Genomic DNA, 20192 nt, shown 5'->3' with positions numbered 1-20192 from the left:
TTGCTTTCGGCCTGTCTTGGCTTTCGACATGCCTTCCTCGCTACGCTTCATCATTTCTAGCTTCTGATTTAAAGTGAGAGACGTGCGACTCTTCCTTTCACTCGAATGCTTGGGGGCCATTGCAGGGTTAGTAATTGGCCTCATTTCCATATTGTTGTGTCTCAGGGAAAAGGGAGCCCTAATTTCCATATTGTTGTGTCTCAGGGAAAAGGGAGCCCTGAGGAGAGGGAGAGAGATGGGGGAACGGCCGGTCGGTGGAGCAGTCAGGGTGCACACAACATTTATCGATTCAGTTTGCTGTCTTATACAGGTGCAGTTCATGGTGCCCCAAAACAATTACAATAGTAACATCAAAGATCACTGATCACCGATCACTGTAACAGATATAATAATAATGAAAAAGTTTGCAATATTGTGAGAATTACCAAAATGTGACCCAGAGACACGAAGTGAGCACATGCTGTTGGAAAAATGGTGTCGACAGACTTGCTTGATGCAGGGTTGATGCAAACCTTCAATTTGTAAAAAACACAATATCTGCAAAGTGCAATAAAGCGAAGCGCAATAAAACGAGGTATGCCTGTAAACATATATTTGGATAAAGTTATTTTACTAATTTTTTTTTACTAGTTTACATTAATCATAGAAACAGATATGATTTGATCAGAAGTAGGGATAAAACAATGTTCCTGATAGGAAACATTTGTGTACATTTTTTCCTGCTTCAAGTTTTAAAATTAGGAAACGTGTAAGACTAATTTTTCTTGTAATATAGGGATAGCTTACAGTTATAGATTATTGTGTATAGCTTCAATTTCTACTTAAAATGGATTTATACAGACATCAGAATTCATCATTGTCTTGCTTAATATTCTTCAGCATCACCAGCACTGATGGCAAGTAAGGCACTCTCATAATGTCCGGAAGCAAAATGCTGAAAGAAAAAAATATTTTTGAGACTGTAATTTTTCCTCATTTTCCCCGTTTGTGTATGACAAGGACTAGAGTACTGTTGTAAGGTTTTGTAAAATATCTATAGTATTTTCACAAGGATTTTAGGCCAAAACTATTTAATTTCATGTATCTCAGTTACTGGTTGCTCAGACACCTAAAAATGATCTAGCTTTTAAAGGTTGGATCAAATCTGCTTAATGCTTCTCAAGTTCAATCCCAAAAAATCATTAGCTAATTCTGGAAGTCTTACAGTTGGAATATGGCAACATAAAAAAATTGCAAAGTGTCTTATTAAGAGTCATTGTTATACAATTCAACAGTGCCAGGGTTTTGACTGAAGATGCACAGCAAGAATACAAGAGAAATAGTTTTTCTGAAGGTTGCTACATAAGCACAAGGACTGACCACATTTTGATCTCAGTTTCATACTTAAGTGATAGCAGACTAACTTTGCAAGCTTGTGTGAAAGATGATGATATCAATTAGTGCAGAAACTACTCATGCAAAGTATTCCTCAGCATACACTGTCCTGCCCTGTTCATGTCCTCCTCATGCTACTGAGGAGGGAAAAAATCACGTGGGATGAGAGTGAGTTGAGAATTCACTTACTGAAGTCAGCCTGAAGCACTGAGTAAGATACAAGTTATAGATTCTATACATTACTATTTTTCTTTTTAACCAAGCAACTGAATAGATTTCAAGCCTCAGTATTTTTCTGATAGGGGTCTACATACTCTATACGGTGCCTGCTGAATATATGTAAATGTGTGAAAAAACTTACTTTAATATCATGAAAAAGTGATTTCCCATATCTCTCTTTGTATCGTTGTCTTATAGTCATCAAGTCAATTTCACTTCTAGCGATGAGAATCCTTATAACTGTTTTATTATGAAACCCCAAATCCTAAAAAGGAAAAAGGATGTGAAGAAACTTGACAGTTTGACAGTATGAGCGTGTCTATCTAAACACGCTTTTATTAATTTTTACTAAACAGCCAATTATTGAGGCCACCCATAAAGATATTGTGGATCTGAAAAAAATCTAAGGATTCAAAGCTATCATTTTGCAGAGTTTTCACATGCTTGGATAATAGTAGTCATACTACTGAATAACAGAAATCCACCATGTATCAGTGAACCCATGTTTTGAAACTTTAAAAAGAAAAAACGGATGTTCTCTTGTCAATAGTCACAGATATTCAGTTTTCTAGTTAGCTGTTGTGGCTTTTCTTGCGAGGAATGTATCAACTAAAGCTATACTGAAGCCAACAATCTGTTTCACACCGGCTGCTGCCCAGTGTGGATTCAGAGAGATTTTTAACTATTGTCTTAGAACTTACCTAGCTTGTATTCAACTATTATTTATTTTAAAACTTCTAAATGAATCCATTTTCATATCGTTATTGTATGGAGAATGGTGACATCTAGTGGGCAATAAAACTGATCAAAACAGATTTGGGGGGGACTGATTACCAATTCAGATTGTTCAAAGCCAAATGGATGATTTTATCAACTAGCCATTTGTATTGAAAGGCAGTCCTCCAAAAAGCAAGTAGTAAGTGATGTTAACAAACATGCATATGGAGAATCTGATACATGTTTGATAGCTAGATTAAAATCGTTCTTACAAGCCATTATGGACTCTTATAAGCCACATGGACTATGATTTCAAGCATTAGAATCCTGGGTGGGCTTTATTATATTATATTGTAAATGGAAGTATAAAAAACCTATTTGTATAATCTGTACAAAACTTGTTTGCAAAAATAGAAACAATTTAAAATTCCCACCTTTCATTCAAAGACTATCCATGCTTATTAAAACATTTTGTGAAAATAGTAAAAAATTAAAATAAAATGCAAATGCTCATTCTGAAGCCTTTGAGAGTTTTTTTTCCTGCACCACACACATCATCTGAATGTAATGTAGAAGAAAACCATCTATATGATTTTTTTTTAAATTAAAATGAGGTTTTAACATGAAAACCAGTCTAAATGCAGGGCCTTTGAGAAACATCTCTTCTCCTGATAGCTGGTATTTCCCTGGGGTAGTTTTGGCAAAGCTTTTTCATGTCATGATGTGCCAGAATCCAATTTTGACCACTCAAAAAACACTGCCTTTTCCTCTCTGCCAACAGGGTCTTCCTCAGTCCTTTGCTGTCACTGTTGCTGGTTTAGCTAAAACACATGACAGCAGTAGTGGCAGCATCTGGAAGAGGATACTGGGACCCTGTTGCAGTGTTGCTGACTAGGTTTATGGGATGGTTCTGACTTGAACCCTACCTTTGCCACTCTGGCCCTAAAATGGTACTTCTCACTTTACCTATGGCTGATTTTATGACTGTCTTCTATCTTGAGGCTTAAAACATTACATCACATTTTTTATATAACATAATGTGTCATTATTTTCACTAATGAATGAAAACAAAAAGAAATGTCTATAGTGATTTCCAGTGGGAAGTGTCTGTAGCATTCTTTGCATTAACCCACATTTCTTCTTGACATTCATTTGGTTCAGTCTGTTAGCAGTTATACACCAAGATATGAGATTTTGCATATATGCATTGAGCCCCCTGGAAAATCTGACAATTTGTTTTCATGTAACACTAATTCATCATTTAATTAATAATGATACTTATTAAATTCTAGTGACAAAGCTGCATAATAAGAATAGATTGTTGTAAAGCGCACATTGAGTTCTGCACAGCAGGGGGAGATACAATCCATAGAAAATAAAGGTCTTAAAATTTAAGAAAATGATAGTTACCAGACAGATATTTTTAAAGAAATCTAAATATTTAAACTTTTAACTTTTACACAGTTAAATCCCAACTCTTGCAAACACACTACTACTTTTAAATTGATTTAGGTACCAAAAGCATTAAAACAATCAATCAACCCCTTAAAAAACTGAATGGACTGATTTATATGCATTTGTTTAAAAATAAACAAAAAAACAAAAAACAGAAAAGCTACTTTTTATGATATATGAAGAAGAAAGACTACTTACATGGATTGCATTGTAAAGCCTATAAGCAAAATAGGAAGGCTTGTCCCGAACACAGAGAACTAGGAGAAAAAAGTCACAAGAGGAAAACAGAAGATTACTGTAAAAACACTTCTATTGGCTTTGGGCTCTTTGAAATATAAAGCTGGGTAGCACCACCTGTGATTCAGCTTAAAGTTAAGCTACCAGTTTTCACAAACATGACTATATTTGTCAGGTACAAACAGGGTGAACACAAACGGCTGGCTGTATTTGTCAGCTGCTTTTTGGGTACTCACAGCTGTTGCACAGAAGGGCTTTTTAAATGTTAATGAATATGCTCACATGACATCTCTGAAGAAATATTATTATCATTTTTTATAAATGGGAAACCAAGGCACATAAAGCTTAGAACTTTTTTACATACCACTGAAGTCCTGAAAATTTTGCCAATGATTTAAATGTATGTGGGATCAGTTACTAATGTACTTGTCATTGATCACACAGGAAGGTTGTTATCAAATAACCAATATTAGCCCTTTTCACTCACAATTTAGTGCTGCATATATACATTTTTAGATTTACACAAACATGGAACAGTATTTCTATACAAATATACTTTTCTACATCCATTAATTATCTCCCAAATTTTCAATCACATAATAGAGGAAAGTGGAGAAAAATAACAGAAAAAAAWACCTTTTTAACGCATCAGAGATACCATTCCAGATATTTATTAAGAGATTACTGCTAGCATAAAATAGTATTTTTATGTTACCTATTGCAACCAGTAATTCTTGAAAGTATCCATCATAACATTCATTAATGGCATCTACTATGTCTTGCCCAGAGATATTTTGGAACTCCTGAAAAACTTGAAAGAAAAAAAACCCTTTCTTTATTCTAGTTCAGCAAGAGTGAACAACCCCCCTGTTTCCCATCACCTCCAGTATTATCACTATTAGTGTTTCATTACATTAATATCCCCCAGGTAAGGTAATCTAAATGAGTACCTTGAAACCTGGCTTCCAGGAGCTTTCTCCTCTGTTGATTCTCCAATACACCACAAACAATTAAGTCATGTCAAAGCCTCTTTTTCACTGAAAGCTCTAATATATTCTTTATCTAGCTACCTCTGTTTACAAAGCTTTTAAGAACTTCATGTCTTTAAGACATCTTCCACGCTCCAGCTTGGCTAAAATTGGCCAAAGGTTCAAAAATTACGAGAAGCCATACTAACATCACATGCAAGTACCCAGACTTACACGCACAAATATACAGGGCATGCTTACATAGGCTTTAAGAAATGAGGAAGAGTCTTAGCTCATTGTCCCCTATTAAGCTTTTGGAGGACTACATTTTACAGGCACAGGCATCAGATCTCTGGTACAAAGAGGGAGCATAACCAGGTCTGTTATGCAATGTCAGTCCCATCATTACTAACCTCACAGAAGTCACGACAGAGTAATTATTTGTTGATTTGTTACAGCAAAGTAGTTTTAAAGTACTGCTATAAATTGGCTTAAGAAATACAGCTGGCTGCAGAATGATAAACTTGTCACCAAACAGACTTTCTTCCCACTGCAGAGCAAAAGACATCTCAAACCTGTCACCAAACAGGTATGAGATGTTTTCTGTTCTACAGTGGAAGGAAAGTCGTAATTCTTTTTTTTGCAATCTGTAATTATGTCTGACTATCTAGCTTTAAATCAAAACAATCCGGTTACGTTTCTGTGTTTGTGTGTGTTAATTAAGAGAGAGCAGATGTGGACCTTAGAAATTGTCCCATCAAAAACTACTTCAAAACATTCATGGAAAAGCATCCACACAGCAAAATGTCTGACATACTAACATTTGCTGAAAATACTCCTACTGCCTCTCCCAAGCAGTTTTCACCCATAGTAAAGTACAATTTAGGAGAAATCAAGAAAATAGTTTAGAAATATCTGCCTCATCCTGTTGCTTGCATTGTGTGTAAACTCAGTACAGCCATAGCCCATGTCTTTGGTCATGGTCTTCTCTCTTTCATTAGGCACTGTGGTGTCTATCTGTTCTATCTACAGCTGTCTGTAGTCATCAGGCAGAGTTCAATTTTGCATTACTTCCAAACTCCCCTTAACACCAGTGGGAGTTGAGAGCTCAAAGAATTCACACTTAGATTCTTGGATGCTTAAAGTTTCAGACTAATACTTTGCACACTGAGCTTCCTGGTATGCAAACCATGTTTTTATTAGCAAGTCAGATTCTTCCTCTCTACTGTGTGTTCAAACAGCTGAACTGTTGGATTACCCATCCACAACTGCTGGTAACTCCTGTTGCAGAGAATCATTTGGAGCATGTTTTTGTGTTCCGCTGTTTTCTGCTGACATGCTTCCCACAGGATCTAATACACCAGAAAAAGAAAAAAAAAAGCAAAAGATTTTAAGTCCTAAATCACTTTTCAACATTTGTATTTGTTCTTATTTTTTTTATATTTGAGAAGCTGACATCTGATTACATTTACCATCGCATCCTGAGCAGCTGTAGAAGGATCTGCATATCCTTCCATTCTTGTTCCCTGGAAAAAAAGATACATTTTTTTCAACAGTTTAGAAGATGAAGTTTTCTCTGTATGATGATGCTTCTCATTTCTTGAGGTATCACGCACATATTTTTACTTTGGATCACTGTACTAAATAATTAAATGTGCAACTGTAAAAAATATCCTAAAGTTGTCATGTTATGTCCTCATTTCCCCTAAACGGAGGAATCCTGGAATAACAGGGGGTCTTATGAGAGGAAGAAAAGGTGGAAGTGGATAAATTGGCCACATAAGCCAATCCTGTTTTTAATCCCATTTTAAATAAATTTTTACTTTACCAACACCCCCATAGTATTATAATGTTATACTGTATACTGTAATATGTAGGTAAATATGAAGGTAAAACAAGTATAAAAGTAACATCTGCCATTCATTGCTTATTTTTTATCAATATACTTATTACCAGGAGAAGACTCTTTTCTCAATTTTTTTTTTCCTGCCCAAATTGTAAGAGCAAACATATCAAACAATGGTCATTCTGCCTGCATATAATCATCATCTAAAATTAAGATTCAAGACTGGGAAATATTTGGCAAGTTCAATACATAAACCACAGAAGGATGATTCTAATTTTGCCATACATTTAACAGCTTTTCAGTTACACAAATTAAGCTGATATGATTTAGTAAACATACTATGATCTAAATTATATGGTTGTTAGAAAAAGAAAAAAAGCACCCAACTTTTACAATTACTTTTTTAACCATAATCATCTTGTAAGGACACAAATCAGCCCGGGGTGCAGAACTCTTATTCTCAAGCAGCACGTAATCACTGCCTTAATGATAGGTGTTTGAAGCAATTTACTTTACTTTAGAATTTACAATCATTTTACCAAAAAAGTGAAAGTGAGGATAAGAACTGTATTGTCTATCAACTCTTGGAATGACTGATTTGCAGCTCTTTCTCGGTAAACATGTTAATTTATATTTTAATTAAATTTTAAGTATTTTGCAAAAAAAGAAAGGAATTTCTAGTAGGAAGATAAATTACTTCAAGGAATTATGCTGGAATGGCTGCATAAAGTTACATACATGAGACAAAACAAAAGACAGACAGATAAGTGAACAATAAAATAAGTTAAACAGTACTTTACATGAGTCAAATGCCCACTCCCCTCAGTAGCATTTAACAGCAAGTACTCTTGGTATAGTTTCACTGGAGAATCCCACAATATGTATACTTATTTTTTTTAATTCCAGAGAATGATCAYATTTTAGTTAATATCCATATAAAAAGAATGGGAATAAAAATAATCTGTCAGGGTCAGGTTAAATGCTAGTTAAATTAAAATTCTAACTGTTACTTTAATAAGGAAGTACTAACTCTTCCAGAACCTTTCTATTCCAGAGGATTTTGCTGCTATATATTTATTATATTGATGGGTAATTTTTATAAATTCTAGTTTACTTTAGTGTCAACATCAAAACCATAATTGTCACACTATAGCAACTGAATAGAATAGAATATGCAAAGTCTTTTAGCGGCAGTTATATGTCTGTGCTATCAGTCACAAGATTTAACTTTCATTACTGTGGGAGAAAAAACTCCATTAGAAAAAAATGTTTCTTGTTTATAGCTTCTACTTTCGAAACATCTGCACTTCATCTCTTTACCTCAGTTGACAAAGCCTGCTCTCACTTCAAATCTTCGTAAAAAACATTTCCCCTTCTTTTATAAATATGCGTGTGCATTTATGTGTAGGTACCTACACACACACACACATATATATGTACAGAAATCTAGATATATCTTACATATGCTATTATCTCCTGACAGTCCTTTTGTCATTATTTCTTACTTCAGTTTACAAAACATTTTAAAGATAACGAGCATGGTGACCATAACGAGAATGGGGACTCAAAATGTCACGAGGATGATCAACTCAGCAACATAAAACTGCAAACTGGTAAAACTTCAGAAGCTGATGTGCAATACTGACAATTCTCTTGCTTATGTGTAAATGTACCGTGATTCAGCTTGTTTAGTTGTGAAAAGAACATGATCGTTAAAACAAAGAACTGTTTAATACTTTCTTCCACAGTCAAATGTAGCTATATCAACATTTTTACATACTGTCTAAACTGAATTATGAACCATATATTTTAATGATAGATAAAACAGACCTTTAAAACTGAAAATCTCATTTGTACATGAAAGTAGAGTCTTTTGAGAAGAGACAGATTGAGGGTCAGCAGTCGAATATCCAGGGATTTATTCAATCAAATAGTCAGTTAGCTTTGCCTCTATTTGAAAGCCAAAGTCAAGTAAAAGTAGGTGAAGGAATTCAAATTCTTTTCCTCTCCTGTTCTTTTCCCTATCTCCTTGTTCAAAAGTGCAACCTTATAGAACTATCTTGAACCACAGTCACCTCTAAAATTTAAGACTCCTTGAACAATATCAAAAGTTGTTCTGATATTTTTAGAAATATAAGTCATACTATTTTACAGTACCTGAGCAAGGTTCATAAGCGTATCTCTGAAGTGACCTGAAGTCTCAGAATCAATATCTTGTTGAAGATCATTATTATATTCTAGGTTAAAACAAAAATGTATCACCTATAACACAAATGCTCTGAACGCACATTAACAAACAGAATAAATAAATAGGATGCAAATACTTGCAGTGTGTTGATATTTGTCCATTTTCTAATGTCATTATTCTGCAGTAACCTGTGTAGGTTCTGCATGGACCTAATCATGTGGATCACATTCCGGCTGCYGTGGCCGGTGCCCTCTGAGAGCCTCGTTTGAGCCCTGTGGGGCTCTGGCCGTGTTTGGGTCCTGCCCGGCAGCCCTGCCTCCCCGGCACCCCCCAGCTCCCCCTGCTTTTGCAGAGCAGCCCTACTGCTCCTTGGCAGTCCGTACTCAGAAATGCCTCATCAAGCTAGGTGAGTCGAGTGTCCAACTTGCATTAAGAACTTGTTTGAAAAACGGCCTATGTGCTTTTCTTGAAAAAAAAAATGCACAAAAATTTTTGAAAATCGCAACATGTGGTTTCCAGGTATTTCAAACATCATAGGCTGCACTACTCTAAACTGTTACTACATATTTTAAACTTCAAAATTTTGCTTCAGCCTCCTACATATAGTTATTGGGGGAGAGGGGGAGAAAAGAGTTAGTTTTGAGAAGTCCTCTTTTGTAGTCCCCTCTTTAACTCATGCTAGTACATCCAGAGCTCTAGTAATATAACTGCTACTGTACACTTGTAAAAATAAATAAATAAATGAAATTACGCATTAAGTAGGCTTCTTTAATCTGGAAGATCTCCATATTCGACCTTGAGGCCAGTATATCAATTAGACATTTTTCTTCCATGTCTACTCCCTGCATAAAAAAATAAGCAAAAATGTTACTAGTAGAAATCATGACTTTCAGAAGAATACAGTGTATTTATCAAAAGTAACAAAAGACTATCAGTCTCTGCTGGAGACTGTATGTATGTCATACTTTTGCATAGTTTACTCATTTAAATAGAAACTGATTTAAAATTAGTAGTAGAGCCCTATATTGCAAATATACTCTTGCTTAATCTGAATTTCAGCGCGCATGTTAGTAAGTGGTGGAATGAAGTAAGTCTAATGTTGACAGAAACAGGATTTGAATTCATGTTATGAGCTTGAATTGAGATAAGATATGCTGCTTTTGATATAGACAKGTATCTTGTTGATGAATATTCTACATTTGGGATAATGGGAGAATGTGATATTGAGCCCAAGCCTGTAAACTCTGACACGTGCTCTTCTCTTTAGCCATATGAATACAGGTCAAGATAGAATACCCTAAAAAAGTTTGAATTTGAGCCACATGCAGATAAAACATGACTTTGCCAATCCAATCAGTAATGTTAATGAAAGTCATACTTCTGATGCTACCAATGATATTTCCCAATCTTTTTATTGCCAACTGTAATTTAAAAATATATCATTAATTCTAGAAAAAGCTGCATCAGTTTCAGTATCTAAAAGATATGAAAAGCAGGAATCATCAATTCAGGAATTTCCTGAGAAGAAATTTGCAAAGGAGGATTATTATTTTCGATAGCCAACAGCGGACCTGTTTTCTAAGAACTTGCTAAAGTCCTTTATGAACTGATTTATGCCTTTGTCCTCCACAGTGTCCTGTGGGAATGAATTTCACCATTTAATTATATGATGTTTGAAAAAGTATTTACTTTTGTTTCAAAACATTAGCTGCTTAAAGAGTGCAGGCTCAGATCCAGAGAAGAAAAAGAAATTTTTTCTTGAAATTGTGAAATCAGTTCAGTTGGAGTGGAATGATCATTGCTTTGTCACAGAGTAATTTTTAAATGTTTATGCAAGGACATGTTCTTCTAAAGAAGTATCAGTGTCTTCAGAGGTGAAGCCATAGAGCATGGCACYGGGGCCAGGAAGTAAGAAAAAAATGTGGGTTGCTGCTCCCTCATCATCTCCAAAATACCCACCCACATGAAAGATGGGAACCTCTAGGTAGAAGACTGAGTAATTGTGTGGAATAGAGGTTGTAGTCTCCAAAATTAACCCAGAGTTTTGCAATTCCTGGAGAGAAGGCATAACTGAGATATTACCTATACTGTTTTTAACATACCAATGAATATGCCTCATATAGCTCTGTATTTGTCATATCCTGGTATACATGAAATACCTTTATAGCAGTATATCAACCATTTCAATGTCAAAAAAATCAATTTAACATATGTTAGGTAATATAGTCATTGACTGTGACTCTTAGTAATTCGGAATTAGACAGGTACCTTCAAGGCATGCCAGAGCTCATGAGCATCATAGGAAGCAGGTGGATACATCAGGCCAACCATGACTTCTTTGAAGTGATGAGAGAGACTCTCTTTTAGGTCTGTTATCAAATCCTTAAAAAAAGGGGGGGGTGATGACAAAAAAAAAAGCATAGTCAGGATTATTTCAAGAGTCACACTTCTGGCTAAAACTAAGCAACAAAAATCTCTTCTTTAAGTAGTACCTATTCCTTCTAATAATATGGGTGAGATGACAACAGACAGATAAGCAAGTAAACTACGTAGGCTTGTTGGGTTTTGGTTCATTAGAATACAAAGTAAAATTCATGGGTTTGTTAAGAGCAAATACTATCTAATAAAGGCTTTGAAACCAGAGTACCAGGGCAGAGCATCTGAAATATTCCCTAGGTGAATTTGTGGGAACTAAGGATATTTGGAAATCAAATCCCATAAAGCACAAGAGATTTATTGTGCTTTTTCTCATTGTTATTCACTGTGTGATTAAAAAAAAAAAATCCATATTGCTCCCAGTACATAAAAGTATCTGCTTTGGATTACTGGAAGGTTAAGTGCTTCAATTTATGCATTATATTTAAACTGAATTCACTACTTTTGACAGATTCTGGCTTCATAAAAAGCACCTCCCCTCTCCCATGCATGTGCCTCAGCACTCACTTGCCCAGTAGTTTACTAAAGGATGAGAATTTCCTTGCCCACTCTCCCTTTACCCATTAGAATTCTTCAAAACATTAAGAATGCCAAAAGCTTCTTAGTTATACTACTGCTATTTCTGATTAAGAGGATACTTTTATGCTGATTTCTTTCCCCCTTTTTTTTTGTACACCACTGAGCAGCTGTCAGATACGTTCTGACCTAAGTCTGAATTTAAAGGAATCCTAGAAACAGTTCCCATTGTATAAACTCTAAGGTGCATCTTTACAGGACTATACTTCAGCTTTGAATACATATCTGAATATAATCAAATTAGTAGCTGGAGTAGCAAGGAGGGAGGATACATGCACATTATAAAATTAAATTTATGATGAAGAAACAATATGCAGTTTTCACTGAATGCACATTAGATGCATTTGACAACCACTAAATCACACATGGAATATAAATTAATTCATTAAGACATTTCACTTCTGACAACATGCCTGTGGGAAAATGGATTAATAATACAAATGGATACTAATTAAAAATTACCCTGCAATCAGAACTAGGAGAAGTGAAGTATTGAAAAATAAGAAAAGACAACTCTAAGTTGTCATTATTAACATTTCCTAATTGTCTCTGCTACGAGAAATCCTTGAAGGCTTATTGTTAGAAGGAACCTTAAGGCTTGTATGTATGTCTGAATCATCCAGCCAATCGATGGTCTTCTTTTCAATCTATTTCTCCTTCTGATGTGTTCCACTTTACAATTGACAAAATGAACAAGCACAGTGGCTACCATATTGAACGTACTGAATTGAAATTAAGAGGGTGGAACACAGGACTGATGGGCTTACCATATATTAAAGTTGGAAGGCTAAAATCATTATTGCCTAGCTGTCTGTCTTCTTTTTCCTGCAGAGTTTACCAGTCATAAGCAGGGACTGCTGAATGGTGTATCTGTCCAATAGTGTATTAATATACTAAAGGACAGATAATTGGACAGTCCATTAATACAGATTACAAGTGATGAAGTGTTATCACTGATACATCATGAAGTATCTTCTGAGATGCAAACCGCAGCAGTTCAGAAGAAGACACATCAGCATATCAGAAGTCCAGAAAGTGACACATCAGAACAGATGTTCAGTAGTTCCTGCTACAAGATTTTGAGGGATAAAACTTTTGAGGGTTAAATCAAGCAAACTGCAGGGAACACTAACCACGTTGACCATTACAGCATATCCACTGTCACAGCTGAGTCCAAAAATTCAGCATTCCTGCTTCATCCCTGAACTAAATGAAAACTAATTTTTACTGAACCCCATTTCCATGTGATCAAAGGTGAGACTGGTTTAATGACTTTCTGGGGGAAAGCTATCAAGAGTATCTGCCAAGAGYACCCAGTACTTAATGGATTCATTTAAATAAGAATTGTGGGTGTGTATGCAAGAGTGAGTCCATGAGTTTGAAAATTTTCAGATTTTCTCCAGCCCATTGCTGCAATATAAGAAAAGTTTGCTTGCTTTTCCCATCTATTATTAGTCATTATTTTAGGGATAAAAAGAAAGTTAAACAACTGCTGAAAAAGTATTACCAGTCAACTAGGAAAAGTCTCTCTGCTCTGGTCCAGGTGTGCTCAAGAAGAGGAATCTAGGATCAACTAGCTCATTTTTTTACCTAAAGATGGCAACTCCTCTATTTTTATGCCTTTATGCCTTATTCTTTTTCTTTCTGTAAATACTTTGACTGATTTTTAAACATAACTGGTAGAGCAGAAATCATTTAAAACATAACTATTTTAGTTAACTATTTAATAACTATTTAATAGTTAACTATTGTTAACTATTTTTTGACTATGGTGTTTGAGAGTCTTGCAAGGTATCTTGCATAGTTAAGAAAAGGTATCTGTTTGATATTGCTCGGTTAAAAAAATGCCAACTGCTGTGGACATAATAGGACAAAGCACGGTTCAATAGTTAAGGAGATAAATTAAAACTTGAAAAGGCTGAGTTCAAGTGTTTTACTATCATAGGCAGCTTTGGGTAATTTCACGTGCTTTAGTCTTCTACAAGTAAAATTAAAACTTCATGAGGAATGTTGCAAGGATGCATATGGAAGTTGTGTGATTTGCATGTGTAATGGTAATGGGAACCTAATAAGTACTTCATAATAGAAAAACACTTTTAATCATTCAGATCCACTGATCTCAATCATTGTTATAATCTTTGAAAGGTAAGAATACCTGTGATTGTTATTGCTTTTTTTTAAGTTTTGTTTAAAACATACACATCTATTCAAGGCTGCATCTTAAAACATCACAAATATTAATATCTTTTAATTTTTGTAACAGTTCAAATAAATCCAGTGACTCCTTATCTCCTAGAGATCAGTAACAACACAAAATCAACCCAATATACTGATTAAATCCAGCTCCTCTCTTTCCCCCAATTCTAAGAGAGCAAGTGAGTGTTCCAGCATATGTAAAGGTCCACAGTTTTAAGGTATTTTGTTATAAAGGTGGCCCAAAGGCTGCCTCTGAAAAACTGTTCAGCTACCCAAAGAAGAAAATACATATTTCTACTGGCAGTGTAAAAGATCACCACATCAGCAGTTAATGTAGAGTTTTTAAAAGAACAGTTCCTAGTTAACTCTAATTAAGGCTGATGGCTGTGTGGTAGGATTTTTGCAAACTCACTGTCCTCATTCACACTGGTAGATTCAATAGCAAGCATGCACTGACCTTCACGGCATTTTTCCAGTGAGCTGTTAGTTTTTCAGGCTTCTGATGAATCAGTTGCTGAAGAGGAACAGGGTGATCCAGAATCCAAGAAAACTGGATTTTATTTAAGATGCTTGGCTAATTTCTATTATGGTTATGGGCACGTCTGGTCTGTTTAATCATAGTGCTTTTCTTTAACTTTCCAATAGTATCTAGTTTCATATAGCACTTTTCATCACTGGATTTCAAAGGATGTTACTATTATTTCACTCTTACATGGCTGGGGTAACTGAAGCAAATTCAGGGATAGCAACTTTTCCAAAGTCATTTAGTTAGCAATAGTAGATCTGGAAATGGAACCAAGACATCTGTCTCTGTCCATTTGTTTAAGAACTCATATTGTTCTTCTGATGGGCTTTTCATATGTTTGAATGACAAAGACTTAATTGTCCAGTAGTTCAAACAAAACAAAACTCACCTTCTGTTATATGTAAAAAATATGGGTAACATACATTTGGAAAAGAAAAAGAAAGCTTATAAATTTTGAAACACCTTTCAAAGAATCATATATTTAAGTAGCTCTGACAAGTATTATGCTTACTGTATGGATAGAATTACATGCTTTGAGGTCTGAGAATGTCAGTGCTTGAGATGAGAACATAAATCAGTGAGGGAATATAATTCCAACTACCTATACTTGATGGGATGGTGTTTTTGTTTGGTATTTTAACTAATATGGAATACTCTTTCATGACATATTCCAAAGACTTAAAGAAAGTAATACAGAACACCCAAAAAACACATGCAAGAAGAAATATGCCTTTCCAAAGATTCTTGCTAGGTCAACAGACGAGCAGAGTGAACACTACAGAAGAAGAAACTTTCCATGTGCTTTTTTCTTCTTTTTTCTGTTTGTGCAGCAGACGTATTTAAATTCTACTGCTATATAAATGACAATTTGAAACTTTCAGAGGTATTGATAGTTACATGAGCAAAGTTGCGTGCCAATCTGCTAGCTGCCAAGCAGCTGTCTGCCAGGCTTTTGCTTCCAGTGACTGACCTGAGAGAAAGTCCAACCACAATAAAGACAGGAGAGGCAGAAGTAAGGAAAGCACAAAATGGTCCTATCATACCCTGCCATACATGTCTCTGTATGCCTCTGCAATCATAAGTCGTTGTGAATTGCAACGCTGTGTTAGGATATCAATCAACGCATCTTTTTCACAACCTGAAAAGGAAACATGACGCTGTCTAAATCAGTGAAGCATTGTTGTTTATTTACATTTGTGATTGCTCATGTTTTGTTCAAGAACATTAACCACATTTCTTGCAAAAAAACCCCCAAACAACAGATTAATATCCCACTGGTACTTACCAACATCAATTATTTACCATGCTTATTGTACCTTTCACTTGCTGGTGTAATACTAGAAAATAGACAGTAATCTGTATTATTATTATCAGATGCATTGCCATATCTCTCAAGGGCAATGGATTTGAAAGCATCAATAAAATAGATAGTGGCTTTCATCAAATCAGAACTAGACATACTAATAGAATTTGTGGCTGAGCCTGGGAAGTCATACTTGTATGCCCTTTCGAGGTTGATTATATTGTCATTTCAGAGTTAGGGATCTCTTTTAAGAGAATGACAATTTATAGTCAGAGCATTTATTGAAAAACTGAACAATATATTTTCTGAGGAACTATACAAGATAAATTATTAATTAAAATATTACTTTAAAAACAATTTCTGAGCCTATTTTATTGGAAGTTACCCACGATCTTTTGCTTAATGGCTAGAGCTTCCTGCTACGCTTCTATCATCACCATGACTGCTTATCAAAAAAAAGAAAAAAAAAGAAATGAATAACATATTCTGATTTTTTTTRAGCGGTTTTGTATTTTTTTCCTTCCCAAAAGATGGCTCTTGGTAATTTCAGATGGCTAAACTTTTTAATGACAATACCGCAAAAACGTATCCCCAGTGTAAATCAATTGACTTTGTCAGACTTGTAACAGAGATGAATTAGACTAGAAAGTATGGGGTTCAGGTAGCATCTCAATGCAGTAGGATAAAATATCTCATGTTTCTACCAATTATTGTTTTTTAGATATAAAAACCACAATAACCGTGTATATATCTTTCTCTCATATATACAACTATATATATGTAGGCATGCATGCGTGTGTGTGTGTGTATTTGTTATAGATATCTTTCACACTTCTTAAAAATTATGCAGATTTTATTACATGATCTTTAACTCACAGGTTCCATTTTGACACAAATTTAATTTGACATTGGATACAAAAAGAATTATGGTCTCTATTATTGCATTGGCAGGGGCTGATGAAGGTAACTAAATATCTGCTACAAAACCATCAAGGATTCCAAAGAGAATTTCATCGATCACTTATGCAGTAAATTATCTTTTTTTCCATGTTGGCAGAGGAAGTCTTGTATTTGCTCATCACACAGCAGGTTTAGCTCTCTTTCTTCTGGATGATGTAGCCACCATTATACCAGCTTTTCAGCTCTGCTCTGATTTCACATCAATTTGATTAATTTCCAAACTCACAAAATCAGTATATTACTGAAACTCTGTGTATAAGGATTTCTTTTTACTCTTTGGAAAATAATTATTGCTAGGAATCTGTACAGCTTATATAGTCCGTAGAGTAAAAAGTAAGGAGGATTCAGGAAATTATTCAAACACCTAAATAACTTCTTCAATTTCTGTAATACCATTGGAATCAGTGGGATAACTTATGTGACAACCTCATCAAAAGGATAAGTGTTGTGTGCAAGATTTGTGGGAGGAGAAGGCATGTCAGTGCTTGTAAATACTATGGAGACTTAAACTCCTCTGAAGCTGAACTTTGTATCTTGCAGATTGTCTTGAAACTAAAACTTTGTTCTATGTACTTTCATAGGTAATCAAAAGTAAGGTTAATGCACTTCTATTTACAGCATTAAATGAAGAGAATCATCTCTGTATTGAAATCTTAATAACATCACATTAGAAGTACTGTTTGAAGTCTAGCAAAATGTTTAAGTAGAACTTTTTTATCTGTAGCCAACTTAATCAAAAAAGACATTTCAGATTGTTCTTGATCAATAATACCCTTCATGGCATTTCATTTGACATTAAGTCTGAATCCTCACGTTTCCACTACAGAAACTGAATGAACAGAATGCAAGATTTGGTGCTGTAAGGCCCTGTGAGAAGCCCAAGAGGTATAAAAATTCCAGTACACACAACAATCCTAACATGATGAAAATGTTTCAGATAATCAAAAATAATCAATATTCTGACCCTCAGCAATACCAAAAATGTTCAGCAGGAAAACGCAAAAATCTGAACAGAGAAAAATACTTTGTGAACAAATACATTTTTGGTCTATAGACTGAAAGCCAGAGTTGCTCCTGAGGGAAAGATCACAGAATCACAGGATGGTTGAGGTTGGAAGGGACCTCTGGAGATCATCTAGTCCAACCCCCCTGCTCAAGCAGGGTCACCTAGAGCACCTTGCACAGGATCGCATCCAGGCGGGTTTTGAATATCTCCAGAGAAGAAGACTCCACAACCTCTCTGGGCAACCTGTTCCAGTTCTCTGTCACCCTCACAGTGAAAAAGTATTTCCTCATGTTCAGATGGAACTTCCTGTGTTTCAGTTTGTGCCCGTTGCCTCGCGTCCTGTCACTGGGCACCACTGAAAAGAGTCTGATAATCAATACTTTAAAATTTCTACTCCGTTTATTTCTATTTCTTGATGACTGATATTTTAAAAGTCATGCTAGCCTCTGGTAATAGCTAATTGTTGAAGTCACAATTAAAAAACTTTCCTTTTTTGTTCTTCACAGTAGTGACACAACATAAAATTCTAATCTCTTCTTATTTTGTAAAGGAAAATGTTCGTTGCTATAAGCATTTGCATAAGCTTTAGATTAATCTTAATCATCTCAGAGTTCCTGTAAATGCAAATGCATCATTTATTTGGAACCACCAGTGAGTCTTTTTGTGATACCTTGAAGAATCAACAGACATGTGGTGATATTTTTAATATTACGAGCTGTTACTTTGCTTAATGCTTGCTATTGCAGAAGAGTTTTCTGTAAGAAAATACATGTTGGAAGTATCAGACAAGATACTCACTAATTCCTTGTAGGGCTCCTCCTAGCAACTGGGCATCCATAATAGGGTTAAAATTTGGAGCAGGAAAAATCGTTCCCTGTATCTGCTAAAGGAAGAAGAAGCCTTTAATTAAGGTGTTYTACATCTTTAATGCTGCATATATAACTGCTGAAAACCAACAATCGTAAGATTAAACAGTCTCCACTTCACAGAGAAAAGGACGCAAAATTTTTAATTTATGAAACAGAAATCAAACTTTCAGTAAACCCTAGGAAAGCAGAGCATATTTGAAGAAGTTGCCCCTAGTATGAGTTGAACCTGGAAAAAATTAAAATTTTTATACTAATTAATATATTTTTCTGATAAAAATGTAACCACAGCTTCATGTTTCCCAACATTTTTCTGAAAATATTCTTTTATCTTTTAAGGTTAATCCCAAGATATCCCTGACAGTCCTCAACATCTATTTCTTTCTGCATTTCTAAGTTCAAAGGACATAATTTCTTAATATGTTTGATGATTACTTCAGACCTACCAAGCAAATGTAGGGGCAAATACTGGTTAAGAATTGGGGAAAAGAATATACAGTCAGAAATTTGAGATTTTTAAAAAAGTTACTTAAAAAAACTACTAATATGGCAGCGCGCCTTTATATACAAATGGGAAAGTACTCACCAAATATTCTTCTGTAGTTTGTCGTCCATTTTAAAATTAAGGTCCTACTTTTCAAACTTAGCATAAAATACAAAGTGCCCTATTACTCATGAAAAATGATCAGGAAAAGAGTGAGAAAAAATTCTTTGGGAAAATGGAAAGAAATCCTGGCCCTTGAGAAAACAATGGGACCATACCAAATTTCAGAGAGTGATATATGATGTTATACCTAATATGAATTGCAGACTTATCTTTTAAGATATCCAATATCCCATCTTCACCTGTTGGTGTGGGAATTGTCTTTGTATCTTGGGCCTCACTTGTTATTTACATATATGGTGGGTAGTAGTTTCTGAGGTTAAGATCTTCAGATAAGTCAGAGTTCATATCCTCATAACATCCTAATTCCTGACAGTGCATGTTCTCCAAAAGTCATTCACCAGAAATTTCCTAAGCATGTGTCATTTGCAGCGGTGCGGAGATCAGACTCTATTTGGCCAGATGGTACCTGAGGTTCTGTTCATGTTGATTTTTTTTCCCAGTGCTACCATGTTAAATAATGTTGACCTCAGTTCAATCATCACTCTCCACAGCTCAAAGAGACCGAAATGCATGAGCTTTTTGGCTGATCAGTAAGGCAGCCAGACAAACCACCCTAAATTTTACTAAGCTTACTAATGAACAAAATCACTACGTAGAGATGCGCTAGAAGACACTATTAGAAAGCAGAATCAAAAATGTATATTGATGTACG

The 20192-nt window shown here is 35.1% G+C and overlaps 1 protein-coding gene across 1 annotated transcript; it reads right to left on the bottom strand.

Annotated features, from left to right (window-relative positions):
* Positions 1–401: 401 nt before the first annotated feature.
* Positions 402–18881, bottom strand: ANXA10 (annexin A10). The gene is made up of 11 exons (XM_026061023.1): positions 18806–18881; positions 15782–15876; positions 11273–11386; positions 9756–9846; positions 8974–9053; positions 6443–6496; positions 6229–6322; positions 4718–4813; positions 3964–4022; positions 1736–1858; positions 402–934 (listed from the first exon to the last, which is right to left on the bottom strand). Exons 1-11 carry the CDS (start codon positions 18843–18845, stop codon positions 866–868), a joined length of 915 nt encoding a protein of 304 aa, XP_025916808.1. The 5' UTR covers positions 18846–18881; the 3' UTR covers positions 402–865.
* Positions 18882–20192: the final 1311 nt, after the last annotated feature.

The sequence above is a fragment of the Apteryx rowi genome, unplaced genomic scaffold (genome assembly GCF_003343035.1).
Source record: "Apteryx rowi isolate R43461 unplaced genomic scaffold, aptRow1 scaffold_174, whole genome shotgun sequence".
Taxonomy (NCBI): Eukaryota; Metazoa; Chordata; class Aves; order Apterygiformes; family Apterygidae; genus Apteryx; species Apteryx rowi.
Note: the sequence above shows the minus strand (reverse complement) of the source record. Positions and strands in the feature narration are given on the sequence as shown.